At 39.5% G+C, this 26521-nt stretch overlaps 2 protein-coding genes across 20 annotated transcripts in view; both read right to left on the bottom strand.

The window, feature by feature from the left end:
- LOC127413371 (peroxidasin-like) overlaps positions 1–26521 on the bottom strand; it is a 107619-nt gene that overhangs the window by 8640 nt on the left and 72458 nt on the right. For 4 of the 14 annotated variants that reach the window (XM_051650491.1, XM_051650498.1, XM_051650492.1 and 1 more), the window contains exon 6: positions 7923–12348. The exons of 1 other annotated variant lie outside the window; for it this stretch is intronic. In XM_051650491.1, the coding sequence (XP_051506451.1) occupies positions 12287–12348 (62 nt within the window). In that variant the 3' untranslated portion in view covers positions 7923–12286. Of the gene's footprint in view, positions 1–7922; positions 12350–26521 lie in introns of those variants that run through there. 9 more of the 14 variants (XM_051650490.1, XM_051650497.1, XM_051650489.1 and 6 more) reach the window with 5 other exon arrangements.
- Positions 13975–26521, bottom strand: part of LOC127413368 (uncharacterized) — a 28689-nt gene continuing 16142 nt past the window's right edge. The window contains exons 1-11 of one of the 6 annotated variants that reach the window (XR_007892575.1): positions 25575–25639; positions 23916–24262; positions 23482–23781; positions 22873–22899; positions 22617–22694; positions 22361–22389; positions 22187–22261; positions 21799–21867; positions 16654–21519; positions 16290–16355; positions 13975–14118 (exon numbers count right to left, since the gene is read on the bottom strand). Coding sequence is in view for 4 of the 6 variants with exons in the window: in XM_051650477.1 (XP_051506437.1) it covers positions 16290–16355; positions 21799–21867; positions 22187–22261; positions 22361–22389; positions 22617–22694; positions 22873–22899; positions 23482–23781; positions 23916–24262; positions 25575–25624 (1041 nt within the window). In the remaining 2 variants the exon portion in view is untranslated. Of the gene's footprint in view, positions 14119–16289; positions 16356–16653; positions 21520–21798; positions 21868–22186; positions 22262–22360; positions 22390–22616; positions 22695–22872; positions 22900–23481; positions 23782–23915; positions 24263–25574; positions 25694–26521 lie in introns of those variants that run through there. The other 5 variants (XR_007892576.1, XM_051650479.1, XM_051650477.1 and 2 more) reach the window with 5 other exon arrangements.

Raw genomic sequence — 26521 nt, 5'->3', positions numbered from 1 at the left:
CACGAGGGCGGTGTTATTTCCCTCGAAACGAGCATAAAAAGTATTTAGCTCATCCGGTAGAGAGGCAGTGGTGTTCATGGCAGAGTTTTTATTCACTTTAAAGTCTGTGATGATGTTAATTCCCTGCCACATGCTTCTAGAGTTGGTGGTGTTAAACTGTCCTTCAATCTTGCTCCTGTACTGGCGTTTTGCTGTTTTGATAGTTTTTCGGAGGGCATGACTGGCTTGTTTATGCTCCTCCGCGTTCCCGGAATTAAAAGCGGAGGTCCGCACATTATGTGCCGTGCGAACATCGCTATTGATCCACGGCTTCTGATTCGGATAGATTCGTACAGTTCTGGTCGGAATCACTTCCTCTACGCACGTTCTGATGAAACACATTACGCTATCAGCATAAAGCTTGATGTCATCATCAGAGGCGTCCCCGGTCACAATGAACGCGGCCTCAGGGTGCGCGGTCTCCTGCTCACTTATAATCCCATACAGTTCCTTGAGTGCCTGGTCTGTGTCGGCTTGTGGGGGGATGTACACAGCAGTGATAATGACCGCTGTGAATTCCCTTGGTAGCCAGAATGGTCGACACAGAAGCATAAGAAATTCCAGATCAGGAGAACAGAAAGACTTGATGGAATGTACGTTCCTCTGATCACACCAGGATTTGTTGATCATAAAACATACACCACCTCCTCTAGTTTTAACTGAGAGGCCTTTCGCTCTGTCCGCTCGGTGCACGGAGAACCCAGCGGGTTCAATGGCTGAGTCTGGAATCTCCGCAGACATCCAAGTTTCCATAAGGCAGATAATGCAGCAGTCCCTCGTCTCTCGTTGGAAAGAGATCCACGCTTTCAGCTCGCAGAGCTTGTTATCCAGAGACTGAACATTTGCCAGTAGAATAGTGGGTAGCGGGGGTCGATTTGCCCGGCGTCTTACTCTGATGAGAACGCCGGCTCTGTTTCCCCTTTTCCTCCTGCGTTTCCGCGGCCGTGCTGCCCAGACAAAGGGCTCCGCTTGCGTGTTTGTAAACAGCGGGTCGGCATTGAGGAATGTGAAGTCCGGTTTTCGGTGTGAGATCGCTGAACCAATGTCCAAAAGTGTTTGTCTGTCGTAGACAATAAGGCAGACAACATCCAAGACAAAAAAACATAAGAATTGTGAACAAAACAAACAAAACATTGCTATGTTGTGTTGGAGCTAGCAACGCAGCAGCCATACTCTGCACCATCTTGAGTCCGGAGTAATTAGACTTTTATGACTTTAAATTTAACCTGTTAAATTACTCAAAAGACATTCTATTAAAAAGGAACAGGTTGTTTAATTTCAATAATTAAATATCTATTTATTTTCCAAATATGTCTAAACTAATTTGAGAAATGTCTTCAGTGTGGGTTGTGTTCTTAACCCTTATGTTCTGTTGAGATTTGCTTCACTTCCTCGTTGTTTGGGGTCACTGTTACCCCAATGATTAAAGTGTGAAAATGATAATTATAATTATGAAATAAACCTTTTTTTCCTGCTTAAATGTTCCTTTCCAGCTTATTGAACTGATAAAATAATAGAAATAAGTGTATCATTAACTCTTACATTTACTGAAGTAGGAATTTGCATTTCAGAAAAAACAACTAAATACAGAAATAACCATATCATTTCTTAATTTACACAAAAGAATGAAAAAAATACAGCTGTATATCTTCTATATATATGTTATTGAACATATATAGGATAAATATCCCTTTTGTTTAAAAAAAAAAAAAAAAAAAAAAAAAAAAACAGAATTTTCAAAAATATCCAAAATAGTAGCATTACTTATGTTTGGGGTCAATCTGACCCCAGTCAGATATCATTGTTTTTAAAAAAAGAAAAATTAAGTAAATGCAAAAGTGCTTTTTTTTACTACACACTCACTAACCAGGCAAACTAACTATGTGCAAATTTACAGTATATACACATCGTCTGGGCAACAGGACAGCCAAATGTAAATTTCATGCAAATTTCAAGGGCACGTTTCAGGAAAAATAAATAAATAAATGAAATAGAAAAATAACCATATAACTTTTGATTACACAAAATAATAATAATAATAATTAAAAAAATGGTATATAGAAAGATACATATATATTTGACCAAAAAATCCAAATGCAAGTGCTTTTTTCCACACACTCACCAACTAGTCAGACTAACTATGTGCAAATTTACAGTATCTTCCAGGAAACAGGGCAGCCAGATGTAGCCTCTGTTCCCTAGTGCTAGTGAAAAAAATAACAGGCACATATTACTGTTACCTAAGAGGACATTTCCAAAGCTATATAACTGATGTTGGGGGGGGCAGTAGGAGACAAGTGTAGTAGTGTCAGTGAATGCAAAGATGGACGATGTTGTCTCCCTTCCTTTAGACTGAACAAGCTCTTTTGGAAGCTCTGGCTTGTTTTTTCTTATTGTGCCCAACACTGTAAGCTTTATTTTCAGCAGTTCTTCTCCTAGTGCATATGAAGTAAAAAAGTTGTCGCATGTCACATTATGGCCAGAGAGCCCATCAGTGACATCCAAAACAACTCTCATAGCCTGTTTTTTTTTTTTTCTGATGCACCTCCAGAAGGTTTTCCTGTGTAGACTTGTAATTTCCAAACATAGCTATTACTGCATTTACATTTATGCATTTGGCAGATGCTTTTATCCAAAGCGACTTACAGTGCATTTATTGCAGGGACAATCCCCCTGGAGCAACCTGGAGTTAAGTGGCTTGCTCAAGGACACAATGGTGGTGGCTGTGGGGATCGAACTGGCAACCATTTAAAAGTCTCATGAGTAGTGAGTATTGAGTACTGAGTTGTGAAAGCTATGCCCCTTTATAATAAAAACTCTATGCTTCAATTTAAAGATGTTGCACACATACCGTAATTTACATTCCCTTTTATGGCTGTTTGCCAGAAAGAATAAAAAATATAGGTATTTTATAGGTGTTTGTGATTGACAACTTTTAAAACACATCACTTATCTATGATACTGTAAACACTACATGAATCTGATTTTTTTTAAATAAATAAAAGGGCAACATGATTGCAGAAATGAAAAGATGAAAAAGTTATTTTCAATATCATAATGTATGAAACAATTACATTAAAATCAGTTTATGTGTAGGGTCTAAATTTCCCTTAGTGCCGAGAGAGTTACTGTTAAGCATAAAACGTGTTCAAAACAATTCAAGGAATGCAAAAATAAATAAATATATAAATATATAAATATATGAAAACCCACTAAAAAAGCAGGATGTAAAAGCTCACAAACAGAAGGGAAGGAGAACACAGGGAAACAAGTTTTTCAGGCTCAGGTAGGACTTTTAATCAGCCACTTCAATGCTTTACAACTTCACAAACTCATCAGCTTCAAAGGCAAATAGACTTAAATTCATTAGCTTCACAGGCACATAGTAACTTAAACACATCAGCTTCACAAACATAACAGATTAAATGTAGCAGCTTCAGGAGCACCGTGGCCTTCCTTGTGCCAGACTCTCTCTCTTTCTCTCTCTCTCTGCTGGTGGGGTGGCTGCTTATATGCCGCTCTCCCCATGCTCACTGGAATTAGAGACAGGTGTTACACACAATCTAGCTCAGGTGCAAGCACCCTTACTGCTTTCTCTCTCTCCAGACGGACGCTTGACCATACCCCCACTGCCACATAACCCCACCGCCTGACTCAGGCCGGGGAGACATCCGGCCTGTCTACCACTCCCCATCCCCCCCTTTTCTGGAAAGGAAGTCGGCGACAGCCATCTGCGCTCCTGGTCTGTGGACCACCTTGAACTTAAATGGCTGAAGAGCCAGAAACCAATGGGTGATCCGCACATTGGTAGCCTTCATGCGGTGGAGCCATTGGAGTGGGGCGTGATCCGAGCAGAGGGTGAAGGCCTGCCCCAGCAGGTACTACCGGAGAGTGAGAACTGCCCACTTGATGGCGAGACACTCCTTCTCTACGGTGCTGTACTTAGTCTCCCTCAGCGAGAGCTTGCGGCTAATATACAGAACCACGTGCTTCTCCCCCTCCACCACCTGTGAGAGTACAGCCCCCAGCCCTCTGTCTGAAGCGTCCGTCTGCAAGACAAAAGGGAGAAAGAAATCGGATGAATTTAAAAGCGGTCCCTCGCAAAGTGCGGCTTTAACCTGCATGAACGCCTGTTGACACTGCTCTGTCCACTGGACTACCGTAGCCAACGTCACAGGGACTGTCTCCCTCCACAGTTTCAGGAGGTTGAGGTGATATATTTGACGTGAGCCCCCTCTATCGGTTCACTTTACCTCATAATCGAGATCCCCCACTCGTCGTGTGACCTCAAAGGGTCCTTACCACATGGCGAGTAATTTGGAGCTCGATGTGGGAAGTAATACGAGTACCTTATCTCCTTGTGCAAATTCCCGCAGCCGAGTTCCCCTGTATACAGTCGGTGCTGTCTTTCTTGAGCTTGGAGCAAATTCTCCTGTGTAAGTTGCCCCAAAGTGTGGAGTTTTGCTCTAAGATCAAGAACGTATTGAATTTCATTCTTACTGTTTGAAGCAACATCAAGCACGCCGCGTGGGCGTGGAGGCTTGCGGGACCTCTCGTATTGTGAATAACAGGGGATCGAGCCATTTATCCCAATTTATAGCATCCTCTTGCATGAACTTACGAATCATGTTTTTAAGGGTTTTATTAATTCACTCCACCAGTCCATCTGTTTGTGGATGGTAAACGCTGGTGCGGATTGATTTAATGCCCAATAATTCGTAAAGCTCACGTAGTGTCCGTAACATAAAAGTTGTGCCCTGATCGGTGAGGATTTATTTTGGAATCCCCACCCGGGAGATTATTTTGAAGAGTGCCAATGCAAAACTGCGTGCTGAGATGTTGCGCAGAGGCACTGCTTCCGGATATCGCGCTGCATAGTCCACTAGGAACAATATAAAGTGATGTCCACGTGCTGACCGCTCTAATGGCCCGACGAGGTCCATTCTAATTCTCTCGAAGTGGATCTCGATCACCAGAAGAGGGCGCAATGGCACTTTTGGGGTGGCCGGTGGATTCAAAAGCTGGCATTCACAGCATGCTGCACACCACCTGCGGACATCGCCGCCAATGCCCGGCCAATAAAAACGGGCTATTAGGCAGTTCAGTGTTTTTCTTTCCCCTAGATGAGCCGGCATGGGATTATAATGAGCTGCCTGGAACACCATTTCCCGACGGCTCCGTGGTATTAAGAGCTGGGTTGTATCTTCTTTTGTCTGAGCATCCTGCGTCACTCTATACAACCGCTCATTTATAATTGGGAAATAAGAATATGAAAGGGCAACATTCGGCTGGAGTTGTTGACCATCGATCACTCTCACTTGGTCAAAGACATGCCAAAGGGTTTCGTCTTGCGACTGCTCCAAAGGGAAATCCCCTTTGGGAAATCCCCTGAGGACGGGAGGGGCTGCAGCCTCCCCCCCCACACATCATCCTGACGTGGAGCAGACGAAGATGGCCCTGACTCCGCCTCCCCTGCCAGAGCATCGCACATTTCACATCTCATTGCTTTAGTGCAGGACCCATCCAAGCATATTCCCTTTAATACATTTCTAAATTCAGGCCAATTTGTCCCCAAAATCAGCGGATGGGTGAGGTGGGAACTAACCACGGCCTCCACTCTATGTTTTATTCCCCGAAATTTAATCACAAGGGTCACCACAGGGTAGTTGTGAATATCCCCATGTACACACTTCACCCTCACCATTTTAGCTGTGCCCAAAGCCTCGTGTTGAACCAAACGTTGGTGGATAGTGGTTTGATTACAACCCATATCCACCAATGCTTGGTGAGTACCCCCCAATCTGGGGCAGCCTGCGGAGTGTTGGGGATCCAGACCACCATTCCCAGCTCCATCACAGGGCATTGATCCCGGATGTGTCCAGGATCCCCACAACTCCAGCAGACCGGCCCAGACACCATGCCCGTAACTGCGTCGGCGGACACTTCCACCTGAGGGGGAGAGCGGCGGGGCACTGTCACTCTGTGGGCGATGCAACACCCCGGGCACGGGGAACTGGCTTCAGTGGAGGGACTCCTTGCCTCCGTGGGGCAGGAACAGGTTCTGGGGAAAGAGCAGAGTGAGAGAGAAGAGGGGAGGGGGAAGAGAAGAGAAAGGGGAAACACAGGGGGAGGGGAGAGAGAGTGGGAGGGCTCTTCCACCCTCTGGTACACTGCCATATGGTCCTCCGCCAATCGAAAAGCCTCCTCCAGCAACGCCGGGCGGTGACACTGGACCCATTCTGCCATTCCTCGCAGAAGCTGATGGACCAGCTGCTCCAATACCACCTGATCGATTATTCCCTCGACGTTGTGATCCCCCGCCAGCAGCCATTTTTGGCAGGCATCTCGGAGCTGTTGGGTGAAGGCAAACGGGCGGCCGGTCATCTCCAACTTCACTGACCGGAAGAGCTGGCAATGCTGCTCCAGACTGTGGCCAACCCGCTGCAGGATGGTCTTCTTCAGGTCCTCATAAGCCAGGAGGTTTGCTGCTGGCAGTTGTTGTGCTGCGAGCTGGGCTTCCCCAGACAGCAACGGGAGGAGCCTGGCCGCCCACTGATCACGCGGCCAGTTCCATATCTCAGCGGTCTGCTCGAACAATTCGAGGAAGGCTTCCAGGTCATCCTCGGCCCCCATCTTCAGAAGCGTGGGTGGGGGCATGAAGCTGTGGTTGTCCGGGGAGGCGGCCGGGGCTCTCTCCTGGCTGAGAAGGCTCCGGATTGCATGCCGGTCCTCTGCTTGAGCCCGAAGGATCTCAAAGAACCGGCAATCTTGATCTTGCTGGAGCTCAAGCAGGGATTGTTGGTGGGACTGGTGTAAGCCAGCAAGGGATTTGAGGATCTCTGCCAACTAGGAGGACTCCATGGGGCGTATTTCAAGATCCCGGGTTTCGGCACCAGTGTAACAGCTCACAAACAGAAGGGAGACAGAACACAGGGAAGCAGGTTTTTCCAGGCTCAGGTAGGACTTTTAATCGGCCACTTCATTGCTTTACAACTTCACAAATTCGTCAGTTTCACAGGCACGTAGACTTAAATTCATTAGCTTCACAGGCACATAGTAACTTAAACACATCAGCTTCACAAACATAACAGATTAAATATAGCAGCTTCAGGAGCACCGTGGCCTTCCTTGTGCCAGACTCTCTCTCTTTCTCTCTCTCTCTGCTGGTGGGGTGGCTGCTTATATGCCGCTCTCCCCATGCTCACTAGAATTAGAGACAGGTGTTACACATAATCTAGCTCAGGTGCAAGCACCCTTACCGCTTTCTCTCTCTCCGGACAGATGCTTGACCATGCCCCCACTGACACACAGGGTCACTTGGTGTGTTATGTCCCGCACAATAGAGGGGGTAGAGCAGTTGTTTGGTACAGGAGCCACATCGGGCTTCAAAGGAATAATTCACACAAAAATGAAAATTCTCTTATCATTTACTCACCCTTATGCCATCCTGGATGTGTATGTCTTTCTTCTGCAGAACAAGAATGTATCAGCTCTTTTGGTCCATACAATGCAAGTGAATGGGTGCCAAAATTTTGAAACTCCAAAAATCACAAAAGTCAGCATAAAAGTAGCCTAATCCATGTGACTCCAGAGGTTAAATCCATGTGTTCAGAGGAGATATGATAGGTTGGGTGAGAAACAGATCGATATTTAAGTCAATTTTTACTATAAATTCTCCTCCCTGCTCAATCTCCACTTTAACTTTCACTTTCTTCTTCTTTTGTTTTTGGTGATTCACATTCTTCATGCATATCGCCATCTACTGGGCAGGGTGAAGAATTTCTAGCAAAAATGAAGGAGAATTTATAGTAAAAAAGGACTTAAATATTGATCTTTTTCTCACCCACACCTATCATATCACTTCTGAAGACATGGATTTAAACACTGCAGTCATATGGATTACTTTTATGCTGCATTTATGTGCTTTTTGGAGCGTCATAATTTTGGCAACCTTTCACTTGTATTGTATGGGCCTACAGAGCTGAAATATTCTTCTAAAAATATAAATTTGTGTTCTGAAGTCATAGACAGATGGCATGAGGGTGAGTAAATGATAAGAGAATTTTCATTTTTGAGTGAACTATCCCTTTAAGTAGCACATGGGGGGTCACATTGTCCTCCTTTTGAGATACAATGTTCAACACTGATTTAGTTCTCTTTTAAGCCCAGCAACAGTTGTGTTCTCATTCTAATGCATGATGCACAATTTTTTGAAGTTTGTGACTGGTGGAATGTTCTGCCTGAAGTATTGCTCTACAAAGGTTTATACTTTTCTATCAGGCATTAGAAAAAACTTGATAAAGGCTAAGCATAATTATAAATTATTTTATCATCTCTACTTTCCTGGTAATTTATTATACAAATTAACACTCTCTCTACATCAGGAGTCAGTATTATAAAAAAAAAAAATCTAACAATATTATTAAAAAATATTGTTATTAAAAATATCACTGTTTTATTCTGTTACATTAATACTTTTAAAGCTACTCAAGTTATTCAACCAAAAGTAGTGAGTGATTTTCTCGTTTCCTTGTTATTGTGGTTTGATTAATAGCCTTTATATGACATAGCCTACTAGACAGTGCTCAGTTCGGTTACATGTACACTTCAAGTCCAACATTTTGATGCAAATACGCTTTTTGTCCCACTGTTTACGCTCACTTTAGACCGAATGCGTTTACATTAATGCCTCATCAAGACGGGCATTGGCGGAATTATAAAGTGTATTTGACCATTTAGCATTAGCGCACAAAAATTAGCCGCCTGTCTATCAAACAGCACACAGCTGGTCAGGAAATAAAAAGTCAATCTTTTATATTTCATCCAGATCAATCAACCAGTGGTGCTCTTGCTATTGCGATTGATGTAATGAACACCCCTGTTCTAGATTGTATAATATAGGCTAAGTATAGAAAATTATTCAAAAGTTTATCATCGAAATCGATCCCTTTTTTCCTTTTTTTTTTCTTTTTTTCAGATAAACATCAAGATTGTTTTATCGCCCAGCCCTATTGATAACATCGCCTTAATCTCTAAGATCAACCCAATAATCTCAGTAATAGATAGCTAAATTACAAGCTACATTATAGACACACAGAATCTAGTAAGCAGAAATATGAAATTTACCTCGATATGTTTCTTCAAATTAGAGGCAGGATTAAAGGAATAGTTCATCCAAAAATTAAAATTTGCTGATAATTTACTCACCCTCAGGCTATCCAAGATGTATCTGAGTTTCTTTATTCATCAAAACAGAATTTAAGATTTTTAGGATTTCATTTCATGCCTCCTCCTTTAAACTGTAGCGAACACAGACGGTGGGAAAATAGCGCAGTAAAAGTACAGTTACAGCACTTAAAATGCACTTAAGTAAAAGTATACAATTTTTAAACTACTTAAAAAAGTACAATTTCTGGGAAAAACTACTTAATTACAGTAACGTGAGTATTTGTAATTCGTTACTTTACACCCCTGCAAATTATCATATAAATTATTAGTTTTAGATTGGTAAATTATGCTAATAAATTGATTAAATTGAAGAAGGACTATTAGACGTACTGTAAAATATTGAGAGATTGTATATTTTTATAAGATTATAACAAAATATGTCTTAAAACTTAAATCCAGGGAGAAAAGAGTGCCTCTTAATGGAAACATTAATTTTAGTTTAAAAGACATGAAAACTCTTTAATGTGACAATATAACAAACAATTACACAGACAAATATAAAGATCTCAAAGCAAACAACAGAAAATATTAACAAAAAATTATACAACTGATTCTGTTATCACCAGTGGCCAGCACAGAAAATTGTTAGCATGTTATAAATTCTACAGAGCATCTGAAAATAAAAAGGTTAGTAGGCCTAATACACACTGTTAAATTGTCATCTTCTGAAGTCACTCAGCACACCCTGGATTCCAACTCGTGACTCCAGGGGTGGTTGCCAGCGTCAATACTCGCTGAGCTACCCAGGCCCCAATTTGGGTGGATTCTTGATCACAGAGGCATAAGTTGCACTGCAGTTTTCCTGAACTCTTTTTGCTCCTCTGATGGCAGCATACGTCACTTTATCACCAGAATGAACCTGAATGACCAAAAGAGACACAGTCGAGCAATATGCAAGTATCAATGAACACATTATTACAGCATTTTTACAGCTTCAGTGATTCCATTTTAGTCCAAATGCATATTTTAATATTGTAGGCTCTGCCATTACACAGGATGTTGTTGTTACATAGACAGATTTTCCTTTTCATTGTTAGCAGATTTTAAAAGAAAGGCCTTATTATATTATCAAAAACAGACAGTATACATGGGCATAAGCAGTATAAAATGGCCAGTTTTATTTACATACATTGTGTCTTTCAGTCAGTGCATTTCTGTAAGTGATTACCTCAGCATAAGCCACATCATCTGTCTTCTAAATATCAACAGAAACATGGTTATGATATGAGTGAAGTGTGTAGAATCACTGGACTATTATTATTCTCATTTAATAATCAGAACTATGTGACTATATTCATTAATTATAATTATTCTACATAGATGCTGCAGTGTATGGTTAAAATTATTATTTGTACCTCTGAACTACTGTGAGTTAAAAGACTTGGTTTACAAAATACAACTTTAAAATTAGACCCTTATCCGTAGGATCTTATGGGCAGAAGAATTAACCATTTCTATGCTGAACAACTTAAATCCAGGATTTACACTGATATTTACTTCCAAGTTATTAAAACTAAGACACAGAGAGGCCCCCAAAATTCCTCAGCATCATAAATTAAGGCCTGCTGATGCCAAAAATTCTACCAAAACCAGGCATAAGCAGTTAAAGATGCCTGAAATGAGTCCATAAAACCTGCAACTGGCTAATGTTAACTGCCTTGAAAACAAAGGTAGATCTTTTGAAGCAACACAAAACCCCACCAACAAAGTGATCATCACATGACTTAAATGCCATCTTATCTTGTCAGGTTTGTGCTCAAAAAATGAGCCACCAGTTAAAGTAGTAGTTCACCTAAAAATGTACTTTTACTCACTCATTTACTCACCCATATGTTGTTCAAAACCCATATGCTAGGAACATAAAAATAGATATATTAAGCAGCTCTATTCCATTGAATAACAGTTTATAGTGAGCAGCAACTTTTGAGCTTCGTAAAGGACATATACTATAAAGTGTAATTAAAGGTTCAGTATAAAGACATCATAACAGTAATCCACATGACAAGTGCACTATATTCCAAGCTTATGTGTTGTATGGACTACTTTTATGGTAATTTTATGATGATTTATTTTTTTCTCTTTGGACCTTGACAGCAGTGCACATTATGAACTGTTTTGTATGGAAAAGAGCAGCGTTAGAATTCTTGAAGAAAATATTGTGTTAAGATTCTACTGGGAGGAAAAAACAATGAGGGGCAACTTGAGGGCAGTAGCGGTTCGCTTGTATGGCGCCCTGGGTTGTCTGTGTGGGTGAACGACACGTTTCCTCGAAACGGTGTGAAATGGTGTGCAATGGGCTTTGAGGTATGTTTTCTATCATTTAGTGGGTGTGCAGAGGTGTTACCCAATCAGCAGCGACGTGTATATAAACCCCTCTGTATTAAAAAGGCAGTACGCACAATGGATCCAACTAAAGTCCTTTACAAATGTGTCCACTGCAGCTTGGTGTATGCAACAATTGAAGACATTAGAAGAAATGTTTGCCTTGTCATCCTGAAATGTGAGGCAAATGTTGGATCACCATAATTAGGAATTACAGTTTCCACATATCCCTTCACTCGATTGGAATTTTCTCTGCTATTCTGGAGGGCAAGGGCAGTGACTGTAACATTCTCTTTTAGTAGGATGCTGCACTGAATCTTTTCTGCTAAAGTGCTAAGATAGATGTCACCCAGATGTGATTAAGACATTTAATAAACACACTTTCAGTAAAAGTTCAGCAAACAGTTTACTGTATATTTCATACAATATTTACTTGAGCTCATGATAGTCTATAAAATCCTCATTTGAACACTTCCTAAACTTCAGTAGAAAAGATTGAATTCCTGCTATTACAGTATTTCTCTGAAAGCAGTAAATGTCATTCAACATGAGAATCACCAGAATCACTGAACCTGAATCATCCTCACAGATTTGACTCAAACTTTATTTTAAAGCAGTCTGCACAATACTGAATGCTGGAAATACATTGAAATCATGTTATTTTTGTCATTCTTTTATATTTTTCAATTTTATTTTTTTATTCTAAATTATAGTAGGTATCACTCAGTCTTCTAGGTGTTTCAGCTCTTCTTTTGTTTTCTGAAAATAAAAACAATATTTCAGTTGATGTCTATGCGTCTGCTCACATAGATTGTTGTGAATCCTCAGATTGTGAAAAATGTTTAAAAACTCACTAGCTCTCCTTTCACAGATGATCTGAAGCAGAATAACAGTAGGAGTAGTTACTGCTGCAATCTCAATGATAATTATAATCACTGCAGGAAAGAGACACAGACACATTCAGGTAGAGGTTACATCACAAGAGAATAAACAAACTGAATCCACAAAACTCTGTATGACCTTATTTGTGTAAATCATATGAAAAGAAAACAATATCTACAAAAAATGCTGTACAGTTATCAGTTTAATGTAATACAAAGTGGTAAAGATATTTTATATCTCTCAATAATGATCCAAATGACATTTTACTGTCTGCTGAATTGCCAAAGTGGAAAAAAAGAGTTGCATCAGACAAAGTGTTGAAATAATATAGTACCAAAAAACACATTAGTACAATTAAGACACTAAATCAAGAGGAATATTCATCTAGATGTTTCACAATTGAAAGAAATAAACTTTTTGAGCCTCTTGTCTATAGATTTATTTATATTTAATCTGAAGATGTTGGAATGAAGAAGGGTGTTATACTTAAAATATTTTTCACCAACATTTGTCCTTAGTGGCAGTAATGATATGCATATATAACAGAAAGCTGCATTCAGTTATGGGAGTTTGTTAGTCTTTTACCCAAATACTTGACAGTATAGCTGACTGAGGTCTTCACGTCAGTTCCTTCAGTAATCTGACATCTCCACTCTCTGTTGTTGTCTTCATTCAGGAGTGTTGTAGTCAGAGTGATGTTACAGTGTTCTGGAGAGGATGATATCTGATATCTGGAGTCTGTTTGCAGATTAACATCAGATTCATTCACCCAGATCAGTTTAAATCCCCTATTACACAAAGTATGTCTATTATATGAATATAATTGACAGGAGAGAGTCACAGAGCTGCCTGGTCTGATCTCAGTCTGTGTAGATGGTGGAGAGACTGAAAGAGAAATTACGAAAGAAATGACACAAAAGACTTCACTCTTTTCAGTGAATATGTGAGTTTAAAGAGAGAATGGTTTACATTTCCCATTAAATTGATCATAAAATAATTGAATGAATAAAATCACTGACCATGAAGAAAATGCAGAAAAACATTTTCAGTATATGGTCTCTCTCCATTCACATTTTTCCAGCAGTTGTAAAGTCCATAATCTTCTTTTGTGGTTTTATAGATGTTCAGAGAACAGTCAGACACCAGATTCAGTCTCTCATGTCTCTCTATGTCATTCTTCTTTATTACTTCAGAAAACAGTACATCTGTCTCTGAATATCCTTCTCCATAATAGTTCCATGTAGTAGATGTGCAGTCAGAACGAGCATTATTACATGGCAGAGTGACATTTTCACCATCAGTGAAGGACACATGGATTTCTTCCACTTCACTGGTACCTGACACATAGTGCATGTGTGTGTTTATTCTGTATTTATATTAATAAATAAAAATAATCTTTAACATTTACTTCAAAACTAAGACTCTTAGCAGAGACAAAAATGAGTCAATCTTCAAAACTGCCTTCCATCTCTTTAACAAATATCTGTATACAGATTTCTTTACCTGTGAGAGGTGAGCAGAGAATTATCAGTCCCAGCAGATATATGTGACATTTATCAGCCATTTTCTGTCTCTGTCAGTCTTCTTCTTTTCAATATATGAACTCTTCCTTTAAACATCATCAGTCCTTCCTGTGTTTCTGAACATCTGGTGATCATAGATAGTAAGACATCATGATGCAACAACGACACTGTGTAAACATTCAGCCAGTACATGATGGTGAATTGTAATAAAGTATAAAGTAAATAAAAAATACACGTTATGATAATATACTGAAAATGAGCTTCTTACAGACAATATAATCTTTCAAATTTATGACGTGACCAAAGGGGGAAAAATGCATAATTGGCTCTAATGTAATTACCAATGCTAAAAACATTTGTTGTTTTATAGGCAATATATAACAATAAAGAAACGATAAATCAAGAATTGTATATTGTGTATTTTAATTTGGATAAGGTATCCTAGTTATAGATTTTAATTAGAGTCTAAAAGGACTGGGTGGAAATCCCGATCTAATGTGCACTTTAAAAAAATAAATAAATAAAAAATAAAATAAACTAAATTGCAACCAAATTTGAAAGCAGGGATCACCATATACCATCAATACCAACCAACAGCTTGGACATTTTGCTCTACAACTCAATTGTACTTAACAAATATACACTTGTGAATGGATGATTTCTGTAACAGAGTTTGTAGACAAAAACTTTTTTTTCCTGTAATACTGCATAATGCTACAATTATTAATGATACGCTGTGGGTGTGTCTAAGGAAGTTAAGTCCATATATGGTCATTCCTGTGTAACGGGGTTTCATCACAGTGTGCATGTGGCAGTGCAGTGTAACAGTTGTACCTCTGCAAGTGATAATAAAAAGTTTGTTCTCCTGCATACTAATGCCTCCTTGTCAATTAAACTACATGGTGTCAGAAGTGAAAACTATCGAAAAAGAAAAAGGAAGATAAAGAGGCACAATTGCTGAAGGATTTCGCCGACCAGATCCGCTGATCTTCAATGGTAATATAGCAGAAAACTGGAGAAAGTTTGAATTGGAATTCGACATATTCATCGCAGCAGCTCACAGTGAAAAGCCAGAAAAACCCAAAGCCTATACACTCCTCAATCTTGCGGGACCCGAGGCGATTGAAAGGGAGCGATTTTTTACATATGCCCCTGCGATACTGGCAGCTAATGGACAGGATATAGCTACACCTGTTGATACAAGTGAAGATCCTGAATGTTTGAAAAGGAAATTTAGAGAAGTATGCAACCCGGAGACAAACGTGACAATGGAAAGGCATTCATTTAACACCAGGAATCAAAATCCAGGAGAAACCGTGGAAGCATTCGTGAGTTCCCTGCGAAATAAAGCGAAAACATGTAACTTTGGAGCTTTGACTGATGAATTGATCAGACACAGACTGGTGTGTGGTGTAAGTAATGACAGTGTGAGAAGAGTATTGCTCAGAGAAAGCGATTTAACCCTTGCAAAAATAAATCAAAATCTGTCAAATCAGCGAGCTAACAGAGCAGCATCCTAAGGTTCTGGCTGCGCCACGCAGTGTGCCTACGAGTGTTGATGTAGTACACTACAAAGAAAGGGGTAGAAAAGCTGTCATGCAGAGGCAACACAAACACCCAAGTGTGACAAAAACATCGCAAACTGTAAAAACTGTGGCAGAAATCGTGATCAATCTAAAGCCTTTGGACAACAGTATCATCGTTGTAAAAAGTTTAACCATTTCAAGTCCCAGTGCAGATCAGCATCAAAGGACAATTTCAAATCCATCAATCAGGTTACTGATGTGAACACGGACAGTAGTGAGGATTCATTTCATATTAATGGACTGTGTCTTGGTGCTAGTGAAATTGATGCAGTCAGTCAGCACAGCACTAGTATCAAGCAGGAAATTCATTGCAGCCTGACATTACATGGCAAGCCGCTTGAGCTTAAATCTGATCCGGGAGCAAAGTGCAATATGATTTCAACTGTAACATATCAAGCAGTGAGAAATGATGAAAAGATAAATGATAAGACAAAAGCAACACTGGTGGCTTATGGAGGCACCGTGATTGAAACAAAGGGAACTGTGATATTGCAATGTTTGACCAGCAAAAGGAAACCTCATCTGTTGCAATTTCATGTAGTTGATAAAAATGTAAAATCATTGCTGGGACTGCCAGATTGCCTGAAAATGGACTTGATATCTCTTAAAGAGGAAGTACACGAGGTCAGCTTTCACAAAGATGCGAACATAACACAAGAAATATTCACAGAATATGCTGATCTGTTCGATGAGGAGCTGGGGAACTTACCTATGATGTACACAATGAAAATAAACCCGGAAGTGACTCCAGTGGTCCGGCCCCCTTGTCGAATACCTGTGGCAATACAAGACAAAGTAGAGGCAGAATTAAAGAACATGACAAGGCTGGGAGTCATAACACCCATCTCAGAGCCCACAGAGTGGGTATCCTCAATGGTTGCTATGCATAAGAAGACACTGACAAGATTCGTTTATGCATAGATCCTAGAGATCTAAATGAAGCCCTTTTGCGTCCTCACCATCCAATGCGCACTGTAGAGGAAGTAGCTTTACAGATGTCTAATGCTAATGTTTTCTCAGTGTTAGATGCTAAAAGTTCATTCTGGCAAATCAAGCTAGACTATGAATCGTACCTGCGCACTACTTTTGCAATGCCTTTCGGCAGGTATCTTTTCTTGCGAATGCCTTCCGGCATTAATTCAGCATCAGTGGTGTTCCAGCGAGCAATGGAGCAGATCTTCGCAGGTCTCCCATGTGACATTATCGTGGATGACATCATTGTTGGAGGAAAGGGAAAGAAAGAGCATGATGAGAATTTTAGAAAGGTCCTGGACAGAGCACGGAAGGTGAAACTGAAACTAAATCCACAGAAATTCAAGTTCAGGTTAAAAGAGGTCAGTTATGTAGGTCATCTGTTCACAGAGCATGGATTAAAACCAGATCCAGCTAAAATACAGGCTGTCACAGAAATGCCATTGCCAGATGACAAAGCTGCCCTGCAACACTTTCTGGGTATCGCTAATTATTTGGGTAAATTTATTCCAAATTTCAGTGAGTTATCAGCACCACTTCAACAGTTGCTACACAGGGACGTAGTTTGGTATTGGTCACAGCAACAGCAAGAAGCATTCGATAAGCTAAAAGAATATATCACATGCCCACCTGTGCTGAAGTACTTTGACGTAAGCAAACCTGTCACTAACGTGCGATGCTTCACAGTATGGTTTAGGAGCAGCATGCTTACAACATGGAGAGCCTATCGGCTATGCTTCATGCTCCCGCACAGAAACTGAGATGAGATAAGCCCAAATTGAAAAGGAGTTGTTAGCTGTAGTATTTGCATGTCAAAAATTCTATGACTACATCTATGGGAAGCCTATTATGATGGAAACAGATCACCAATCTCTTGTTACAATTTTAAATAAGCCCTTACACAATGCTCACAGCTCGACTACAGAGAATCTAATCTACAAAAGAGGAAAGCAACTTTATTTGGCTGACACACTGTCACATGCTCCAAGGAAAGTAACAACGCAGCTTCACAAAGACGAGGACGAATTTGAGGTATTGACTGTCCAACTGATTTCGTTCAATCATTTGCAAGAGCTCAAAGAACACACAGCAAAAGACAGCTCTCTGCAAAATAACTATGACTCGGGACATTGACATTTTCATACAATCTTGCAACATTTGTAATGCCCTGAAACCACATCAACAAAAGGAGCCATTGCACCTACATGTGATTCCAGAACCGCCCTGGTCTGTAGTCGCTACGGATATATTTGACTGGAATGGAAAGCAATACCTAGTGTTGGTAGATTCCTATTTCGGGTGGTTTGAAATAAACCAACTCAGCACCCTGTCATCGCAAAATGTCATCAACAAACTCAGAGACATTTTTCTGTGCATGGAATTCCCCAGAATGTAATATCTGACAATGGCACCCAGTTCTCAAGCCAGGATTTCAAAGAATTTGCACGATCATGGGATTTCTGTCATATTACCAGCAGTCCTGAGTATCCCCAGGTGAATGGTCTCGCAGAGAGGGCTGTTCGCAGTGCAAAGTGCCTTATTGAAACCACGAAAAGGGATGGAACAGAGTTGTCTCTGAATTTGTTGAACATCCGCAACATTCCTTGAGATAAAGTACTGGGTTCACCTGCACAAAGACTGATGTACAGGGTGACGAGCACTAACATGCCTATCAGCAAGCAGATGCTGAAACCAAGATCAAAGAACACTGAAAGTTAAAGCTCAACTCAGGAAAAAGAGACAAATGCAGAAAGTGTTCTACGACAAGAGGAGTAAACCACTCTCTTCACTGCATGAGTCTCAAGTGGTTCAGATGCAAATAGCAAAAGGCCATGATAAGATTGGGGTAATAAGGAATGTCCTCACAGAGCCCAGATCTTACGTTGTGGAGTCAGAAGGTAGAGAATACAAGAGGAACCACAAGCATCTACTTCCTGTAGTAGAGCCGATCCCCCACCAAGCACAAACTGATCTGGAGGACTTGTTGTCAGATCTCAGATCTGTGCCAGACAACAACATTGTATCAAAAGATGCAGTGCATGCCGAAGAGAACGTTGTGGTTGAACCAATTGTTCAAAAACTTCCATATCTAGATATGGCCGGATTTCCAAGCCCAATCCTAAGTATAATTGTTGAGTATACATATTGTGGAAAATCTGATGTAAAGAATGTTTTTTTAAGAAGTAATTTGATTATTAGTTAGTACTTTAAGTTTTAACATCATTTGGATGTTATACAAATGTTTGTCAAATTAAAGTGTTTTCTATTAGAGGGAGGTATAGAACTAAGGAACGGGGATGTAGATAACTGATGATGCTATGCAGTTATTAATGATACGCTGTGGGTGTGTCTAAGGAAGTTAAGTTCATATATGGTAATTCCTGTGTAACAGGGTTTCATCACAATGTGCATGTGTTTGCAGGGGGCAGTGCAGTTTAACAGTTGTACCTCTGCAAGTGATAATAAAAAGTTTGTTCTCCTGCATACTAATGCCTCCGTGTCAATTAAACTACCTTGTGCAGCTTAATTATAACAGTTTCAAATTAATTTTCACTCAGAAAATGTGTTTGAAGCATCTGCTTACTGAAGATGGATCTTTTACAGTTTTAAAGTGAATAACTTTATTATTGCATAAATAATACAATTATAAATATTAAATTAATCAGCAGATGCATTTTTTAAAAGTGACTTTTAATGAACACATAAGTGATGTAACCTGGAGTCATCAACTATTACAGGTCTAGAGGAGGAGGAAGATAAGATTGGTACTTGTTCAGGTCAGGGGGGCAGTGAGGTGAGATACAGTGAACTGGATGAGGAAATGGTTGGAAATATATAGAGAAATTAATAGATTTTCATTAAATTACTTGCATTAAATTGTAAATGAACATATATTATGTCAGGTACTACACTTTGAATTTAGAGCTAATATCAATCTGAAATAAATAAATACAAATTCATATAAGCTGATTCCTGTCAGGTATCAGAAGACTCAAAAGCAGAGGTGAGTGAAAAAACAAAGTCTTTATTAACTGAACAGAGATACAGGGAAAAAACAATAGAACTGAACAAAACTTCAGTGTATGGTGACTGTCGGCAGTGGAGCACAGAGTCCAATAAAATCAGAATGCTCCATGGGCGATAATCCAAATGAACAAGAGCTCAGTCAAATCCGGAGAACAATCCTGACAATTCCTTCCACATACAAAAAATAAAGAAATCTGAAAATTCATCTTAAATGTGCTTTATGTGGTAACATGTAAATTAACTGGTTTTAAGTCAAAAATATTATTTAACATCACTAAATCAAGCTGTATACATAGGTATACCTATACATAGGTTTTCCTAACAAACTAATTTTAAGGGTTAAATCGGTTAGAAATTGCTCCTTAAGTATTACTTGGAGGTTACCATTTTTTACAGTGTACTTTTTGCCCACACTGACCATTTCTCAACAGCCACACTGCTAAAATGTGAAGAAGAAAAAAAAAATGCTTTTAAATGTTTTTTAAATCCTCTTTATGTAATATGTCTTTTACAGAGATAGCACGGCCCATTGAGAAATCCAGGGGTTAAATATTGAATCTTAAAGGAAAGTTTTTTTGTTTTATTTAACACTGATATTAGTTTAAGAAGGAATAGTATTTACATGAAAACTGCCAGACATAGATTTATGTTATTCAGCATAACATGGATATAACAGCATATCAAAATATTATGCTTTCAAATATTTCAAAACAATATTTTAAAGCAAGCAACAAAAAAGTGGAAAAAAAAATATATGAAATATATAATGAGGGTTCCGCTCCAACACTCGCGGCTGCCCGGGAAAGCATATCGTCATCTCCGCTTCAGCCTTTGACTGGACAATCGTCCCCGAAGTGAGGAGCCCAGCTGAGACTTCCGTGTCCGAGTGGATGAGCCCGCTCTCCGATGCTGCGCTCGAGAGCTCATCACTTTCACTGGCTCCGAATAAGAGGTCGAACTCACCGTGAGACGAGCCAGCGGACTCATCCGGAAGCCCGATCGGGGCAGACGAGCGTGCTGGGCAATGAGAGATCCGGGGGATACCCGGCGGAGGCGGTCCCATTGGGGTACCCAAATTGCCCCCAGTGCTAGCCGCGCTGGCCTCATACCCGTGGGTAAAAGGACCAAGGCGGGGAGCCTCTGGGGTGGCTTGCTTTCTTACGAAGTTAAGACGCGACCGCATCGTTGCCATGGACATGTCCTCGCAATGAGTACATGACCCATCCACGAACGCTGTCTCTACGTGAGCAGAGCCCAGACACGAAGGATAGTGATCGTGACCGTCAGAAGGCGAGAGATAACGTGCGCAACCAGGAATAACACACAAAGGAAAGGCATCTTTAAAAAGACACATCTTTAAAAAGACGTTTCGTGTGTGCCGCTCTTTTAGAGAAATATACTCTTATTTCTGCCGAAGCGCCCAGGGGCGTTCTCTGCAGTGCACCAGTGCAGAGGAGGGAGAAGCCGCTGAAATGCGCCGTCAGATCCAGCAAAGGTGAATGAACAGTTGTGGGAATTCAGCTCTGTGAGCATGACCGTTTGGCTCTGAAGAGAATATCTGAATGACTGGTTGCATACCAGCTCCTTTTATACCCGTATGTCCGGGGGAGTGGCATGCAAATACCACTCACCAATTTTCATTGGCCTTTTATCAAAGACCAGAGGTGTCTCGGGCTCCCAAGAGTGACCCATAGTGTCACTACATCGACACAACATCGAGTGAGTGACAGATAGGGAAAGATGGTAATAAACACTTATAAATTGTCATCTTCTTACTCCACCGTGCAATAATTCAATTTTCTGCTTATTTGATATCTGTTGGTCTTTGGTATTTATTTGGGTGGATTCTTGATCACAGATGCATTAGTTGCACTGCAGTTTTCCTGGACTCATTTTGCTCCTCTGATGGCAGCGTACGTCACTTTATCATCAGAATGAACCTGAATCATCAGCACAGATACAGTCAGGCAAAATGCAAGTATCAGTACACACATTATAACAGCATCTTGACCACTTCAGTGATACAGCTGAATTCATGTTTCAGTATTGCAGGGCCAACATGTCTGCCATTCCACAGGATGTCAATGTTACATACTGTAGATTGTCCTGTTCATTGTTAGCAGATACTGTATTTAAACAAAGGTCTTATTATATCCTATGAAAAATGTAAAACAAACATGGGGAAAAGCAGAAGAAAATGTCCAGATTTTGTTACTTACATTTTGACTTTCATTAGGTGATTTTCTGTAAGTGATGACCTCAGCATAAGACACATCATCTGTCTTCTCCTAAACATCAATGGAAACATGGTTATGATATTTGTGTAGAATGACTTTAATTGTTCTTAATTTATTATCAGAACTGTTCGACTATAATAATTATAATAACTATTTTATGTGGAAGCCGCGGTGTACTGGTAAAATAATTACTTGTACCTCTGCTGTAGGTTAATAGATATGATGTATATTATAAAGTATATTAGAATTCAAAGCAGATGTTTGTAGGTGTGGTCTCCAAAGTTATGAAGTAACATGGCACCTGTCAAATGTGTGTAAATATGAATGTGTGAGTTTTGATTGTGTGAATTCAATCTAGTTGCTCACTAACATGAACATCAACCGCAGGAGGGATGAAACTGTTGATGGTCTCACAGACTGAAGCATCTGACCTCTTATCTGACCCCTGAACACAAATCTCAGTTACAATGAAAATATCTCACAATAAAATAAACCTATTTACATAAAGTATGTCACTCCAAAATACAGATATTTCAGTACATACTTGTGGATCCTGAGCCTTTTTATTTTTGTCTGAAATAAATTGTATTAATGATCATTATAACAGGAAAAATTTACACACAAACACACACACACAAAACTTGCCCTTTATAAATCTCTCAAACTAACATTAAGAGAACATTTTATGTATTACAACATAATAAAACTTAGTGTTTACATTTTTATTTGAAAGTTTGTTTTACTGGCACTTTTAGTTGACTGTTTCAAAATATTATGAATCTTGAATAATAAAATCTCACCAGCTCTTCTTTTACAGATCAGCCAGAGAATAACAAGAGTAAGAAGAGCAACTACAGCAACAGTTACAGCAGGAATCACTGCAGGAGAAAACACATGGAGAAGACTGCAGCACAACACAATAAATGACATGACTAACTTTGTTCAGTGTCACAGAATAAAATATATTCATATATTGACAAACATTCTACCAATTATCTGACAGATGATTACAGTTCATCTCATATTTCACAGCATTATTGTAAAGACATTTCATACCTTTGTATAACCATCTATCTGAGGTGTCTGTCAGTTATAGGGGAGAAAAGAGAGAGATACATCTGTCAAAGTCTTGAACTAAATGAATATTCTGGATCATTTATAACAATATTTACAGACAATGCCTACCATTCCCACTGACAGTGATTTCAACGCATGTCTTATTTTGTTACAACAAATGGAAATTGTGTTTAATAATACAAATAGTTTAATAGTTTTACCAGCTGAAAAGTCAATCTGGTTACTTCTGCTTGATATCTGCACAAAGATACCAGGAAAGGACCTGGACGTGACGTGATGTGACTATACGTTGAACAGATTTCTGAGTGTTTTATGTATTATATACGGTATGTGTCTGGTTGTGTTGCTGATAGGCAACTGCATGATACCTGCTAGATACACAGTGTACCCGTGCTTACTGTGAATTTAATGATTTCATTATAAAAACATTCTGTTTTAGACACAGGGGCATTTTTCTTTTTTTGCAAAACTAATATGACTGTTTTTAAAAATGTTATATTTACTACTGCTACACCTCAAGTGTGATCTTAATGTGTAACAGAGAGTTTTCTATCATTTATTTAGGAGATTATTAGTTTGTTTTCTTACCCAAATACTTGACAGTATAGCTGACTGAGGTCTTCACGTCAGTTCCTTCAGTAATCTGACATCTCCACTCTCTGTTGTTGTCTTCATTCAGGAGTGTTGTAGTCAGAGTGATGTTACAGTGTTCTGGAGAGGATGATATCTGATATCTGGAGTCTGTTTGCAGATTAACATCAGATTCATTCACCCAGACCAGTTTAAATCCCCTAATACACAAAGTATGTCTATCAAATGAATATAATTGACAGGAGAGAGTCACAGAGCTGCCTGGTCTGATCTCAGTCTGTGTAGATGGTGGAGAGACTGAAAGAGAAATTACGAAAGAAATGACGCAACAGACTTCACTCTTTTCAGTGAATATGTGAGTTTAAAGAGAGAATGGTTTACATTTCCCTTTAAATTGATCATAAAATAATTGAATGAATAAAATCACTGACCATGAAGAAAATGCAGAAAAACATTTTCAGTATATGATCTCTCTCCATTCACATTTTTCCAGCAGTTGTAAAGTCCATAATCTTCTTTTGTGGTTTTATAGATGTTCAGAGAACAGTCAGACCCCAGATTCAGTCTCTCATGTCTCTCTGTGTCATTCTTCTTTATTCCTTCAGAAATCAGTACCTCAGGCTCTGAATATCCTTCTCCATAATAGTTCCATGTAGTTGATGTGCAGTCAGAACGAGCATTATTACATGGCAGAGTGACATTTTCACCATCAGTGAAGAACACATGGATGTCTTCCACTTCACTGGTACCTGACACACAGTGCATGTGTGTGTTTATTCTGTATTTATATTAATAAATAAAAAACTGTTGTACATTGTAGAGCCGAGGAGGGCGGGGCCGGGCTGGAATGAGACACACCCGGTCCCAATCAGCCTGATGGGGCGCGCGAGGGATAAAGGCGGCCGGGGACAATAGTTCGAGAGAATTACAGACAGCTGTGCTGTGTTTTTGGTTGTGTTTTTGGTTAATAAATTATTATTTAAGTTGTCAAGCCGGTTCTCGCCTCCTCCTTTCCTCTAAACCCCCTTACACACGTCACACAAATTCATATTTAATATTTACTTACAAACAGGGGTGCCTGCAGGATTTAATCTGAGGGTACGCACAGAAATCTGCCTAATAAACCTTTTATCTAGTGGGGTTCGGGGGCATTTTTTTTTTTTTTTTTTTTTTTGTGTGTGTGCGCAAAAAAACAACACCAAAGCGTTCGATTCTGGTGACTTTGAGATAAGCTTTTGTTTTATTTTCTTGAGGATGAGTAGCATTCATGTAACTATTGGTTAAAGCATTTCTTCCAGTAACCGTTCAAACAGACGCGTTTTCGCACTAAAAAAGCAAAACGCTCCACAACAAATAGAGAAGAACTCAGGTGTCTCGAGACACGTTTTATCAGTTGAAGAAGTTTTTTTTAACTTGACAAAGCATCTAAAAATGCAGTGCTCCCATGAAAGATGCTAGAAACAAAATGAAACTTGATGCAGTTTTCAAAAGACATCCATCTAGCGAATGTTTACATGGAAAACTATTGAAAAACAACGTGAACACGTTCAGTTTGAACAGCCCCTTGTTCACATTACACAGCACTAGCTGACGTTTCTCAAAGTTACCTCTCAAAAAGTCAGCCTTTTGTTTCAGTTTATTGTAGGTAAATTTACACTGTATCCAGCGCTGTTTTTATAAATATCCCAATACTGTTTTACTGTTTGAGAAACTGCTCCAAATGATTCAGTGAGAGAGCTCTGAATGAATTGTACTGAATCACGAATCGATTCAGACCGTTTTGCAAACCCGTTTGGCCAATTCACTGAAAATAACCGACTCAAAAGAATTATTCATTCGCAAATTGGACATTGCTAGTTCTTTTAAACAGCCAACAGAAATACGGGACACATTTCATGACTGATGAAATATTCTGAGAGTAAATATTTCTCAGGTCAGTCATGGTACACACAGTGTGTACAGCCATACAGCTGCAGGCATCCCTGCTTACAAATGTCAGAACTAAGACTCTTAACAGTGACGATAAATAAGACAATCTTCAGAAGTGCCTTTTATCTCTTTAACAATTATCTGTATACAGATTTCTTTACCTGTGAGAGGTGAGCAGAGAATTATCAGTCCCAGCAGATAGATGTGACATTTATCAGCCATTTTCTGTCTCTGTCAGTCTTCTTCTTTTCAATATATGAACTCTTCCTTTAAACATCATCAGCCCTTCCTGTGTTTCTTAACATCCGGTGATCAAACAGTTCAGAGTAAGACATCATGATGCAACAAAGAAACTGTGTAAACAATAAACTACATGATGCTGAATTGTAATGTAATGTACAAATATCACATTATGATAATAATCTGTCAATAAGCTGCTTACAGACAATGATTCAAATATATGCGTATAGAGTCCAAATTAAAACAGAATAAGAAAATCTGTTCACATATTTCCTTTATTGGTGCTTCTGAATTATTTTCTTTATTTGTAGAAAATGTTTTTTTTCCTTTGAATTTTTTTCTAATTTAAATGTTCTTTTCCTGCATGTTCCTTGACTTTTTGGTCTTCAAATATGTTATCTTTTCTATATGGTTGAGGAAATACCACTTGAGCAAGAATTTATCCAAATAACGTGCAGTTCAAAGCTCACAGTCTCACGTGACACCTGTAGTTATCCATCTCTCTGACAAAATCTATTTAATTTTCCAGAGGTGGGGGCAAGTCACACATGTTGAAGACACAAGCAAGTCTCAAGTCTTAACCATCAAATCCAAGTCAAGTCTCAAGTCGCAGTGCAGACAAATCAAGCAAGTCAAGTCGAGTCCTGCAAAGTATCAAATCAAGTCGACTCAAGTCACAGTACCAAACAGAAATAAATAAAAATCAAAACAAGCAAGTACAACCCCCCAATATTTATACCATGATCAATGGAATCATTGTGAAGCGATCAGTGGTGCTGGCGTTTCCGTCATGACTTACAGTACATTTTTGAAGATTAATTAATTAATGCCACAAAAATTATTTTTTAAACAAAATTGTATTACTGTT

Source organism: Myxocyprinus asiaticus, chromosome 22 (genome assembly GCF_019703515.2).
Source record: "Myxocyprinus asiaticus isolate MX2 ecotype Aquarium Trade chromosome 22, UBuf_Myxa_2, whole genome shotgun sequence".
NCBI lineage: Eukaryota > Metazoa > Chordata > Actinopteri > Cypriniformes > Catostomidae > Myxocyprinus > Myxocyprinus asiaticus.
Note: the sequence above shows the minus strand (reverse complement) of the source record. Positions and strands in the feature narration are given on the sequence as shown.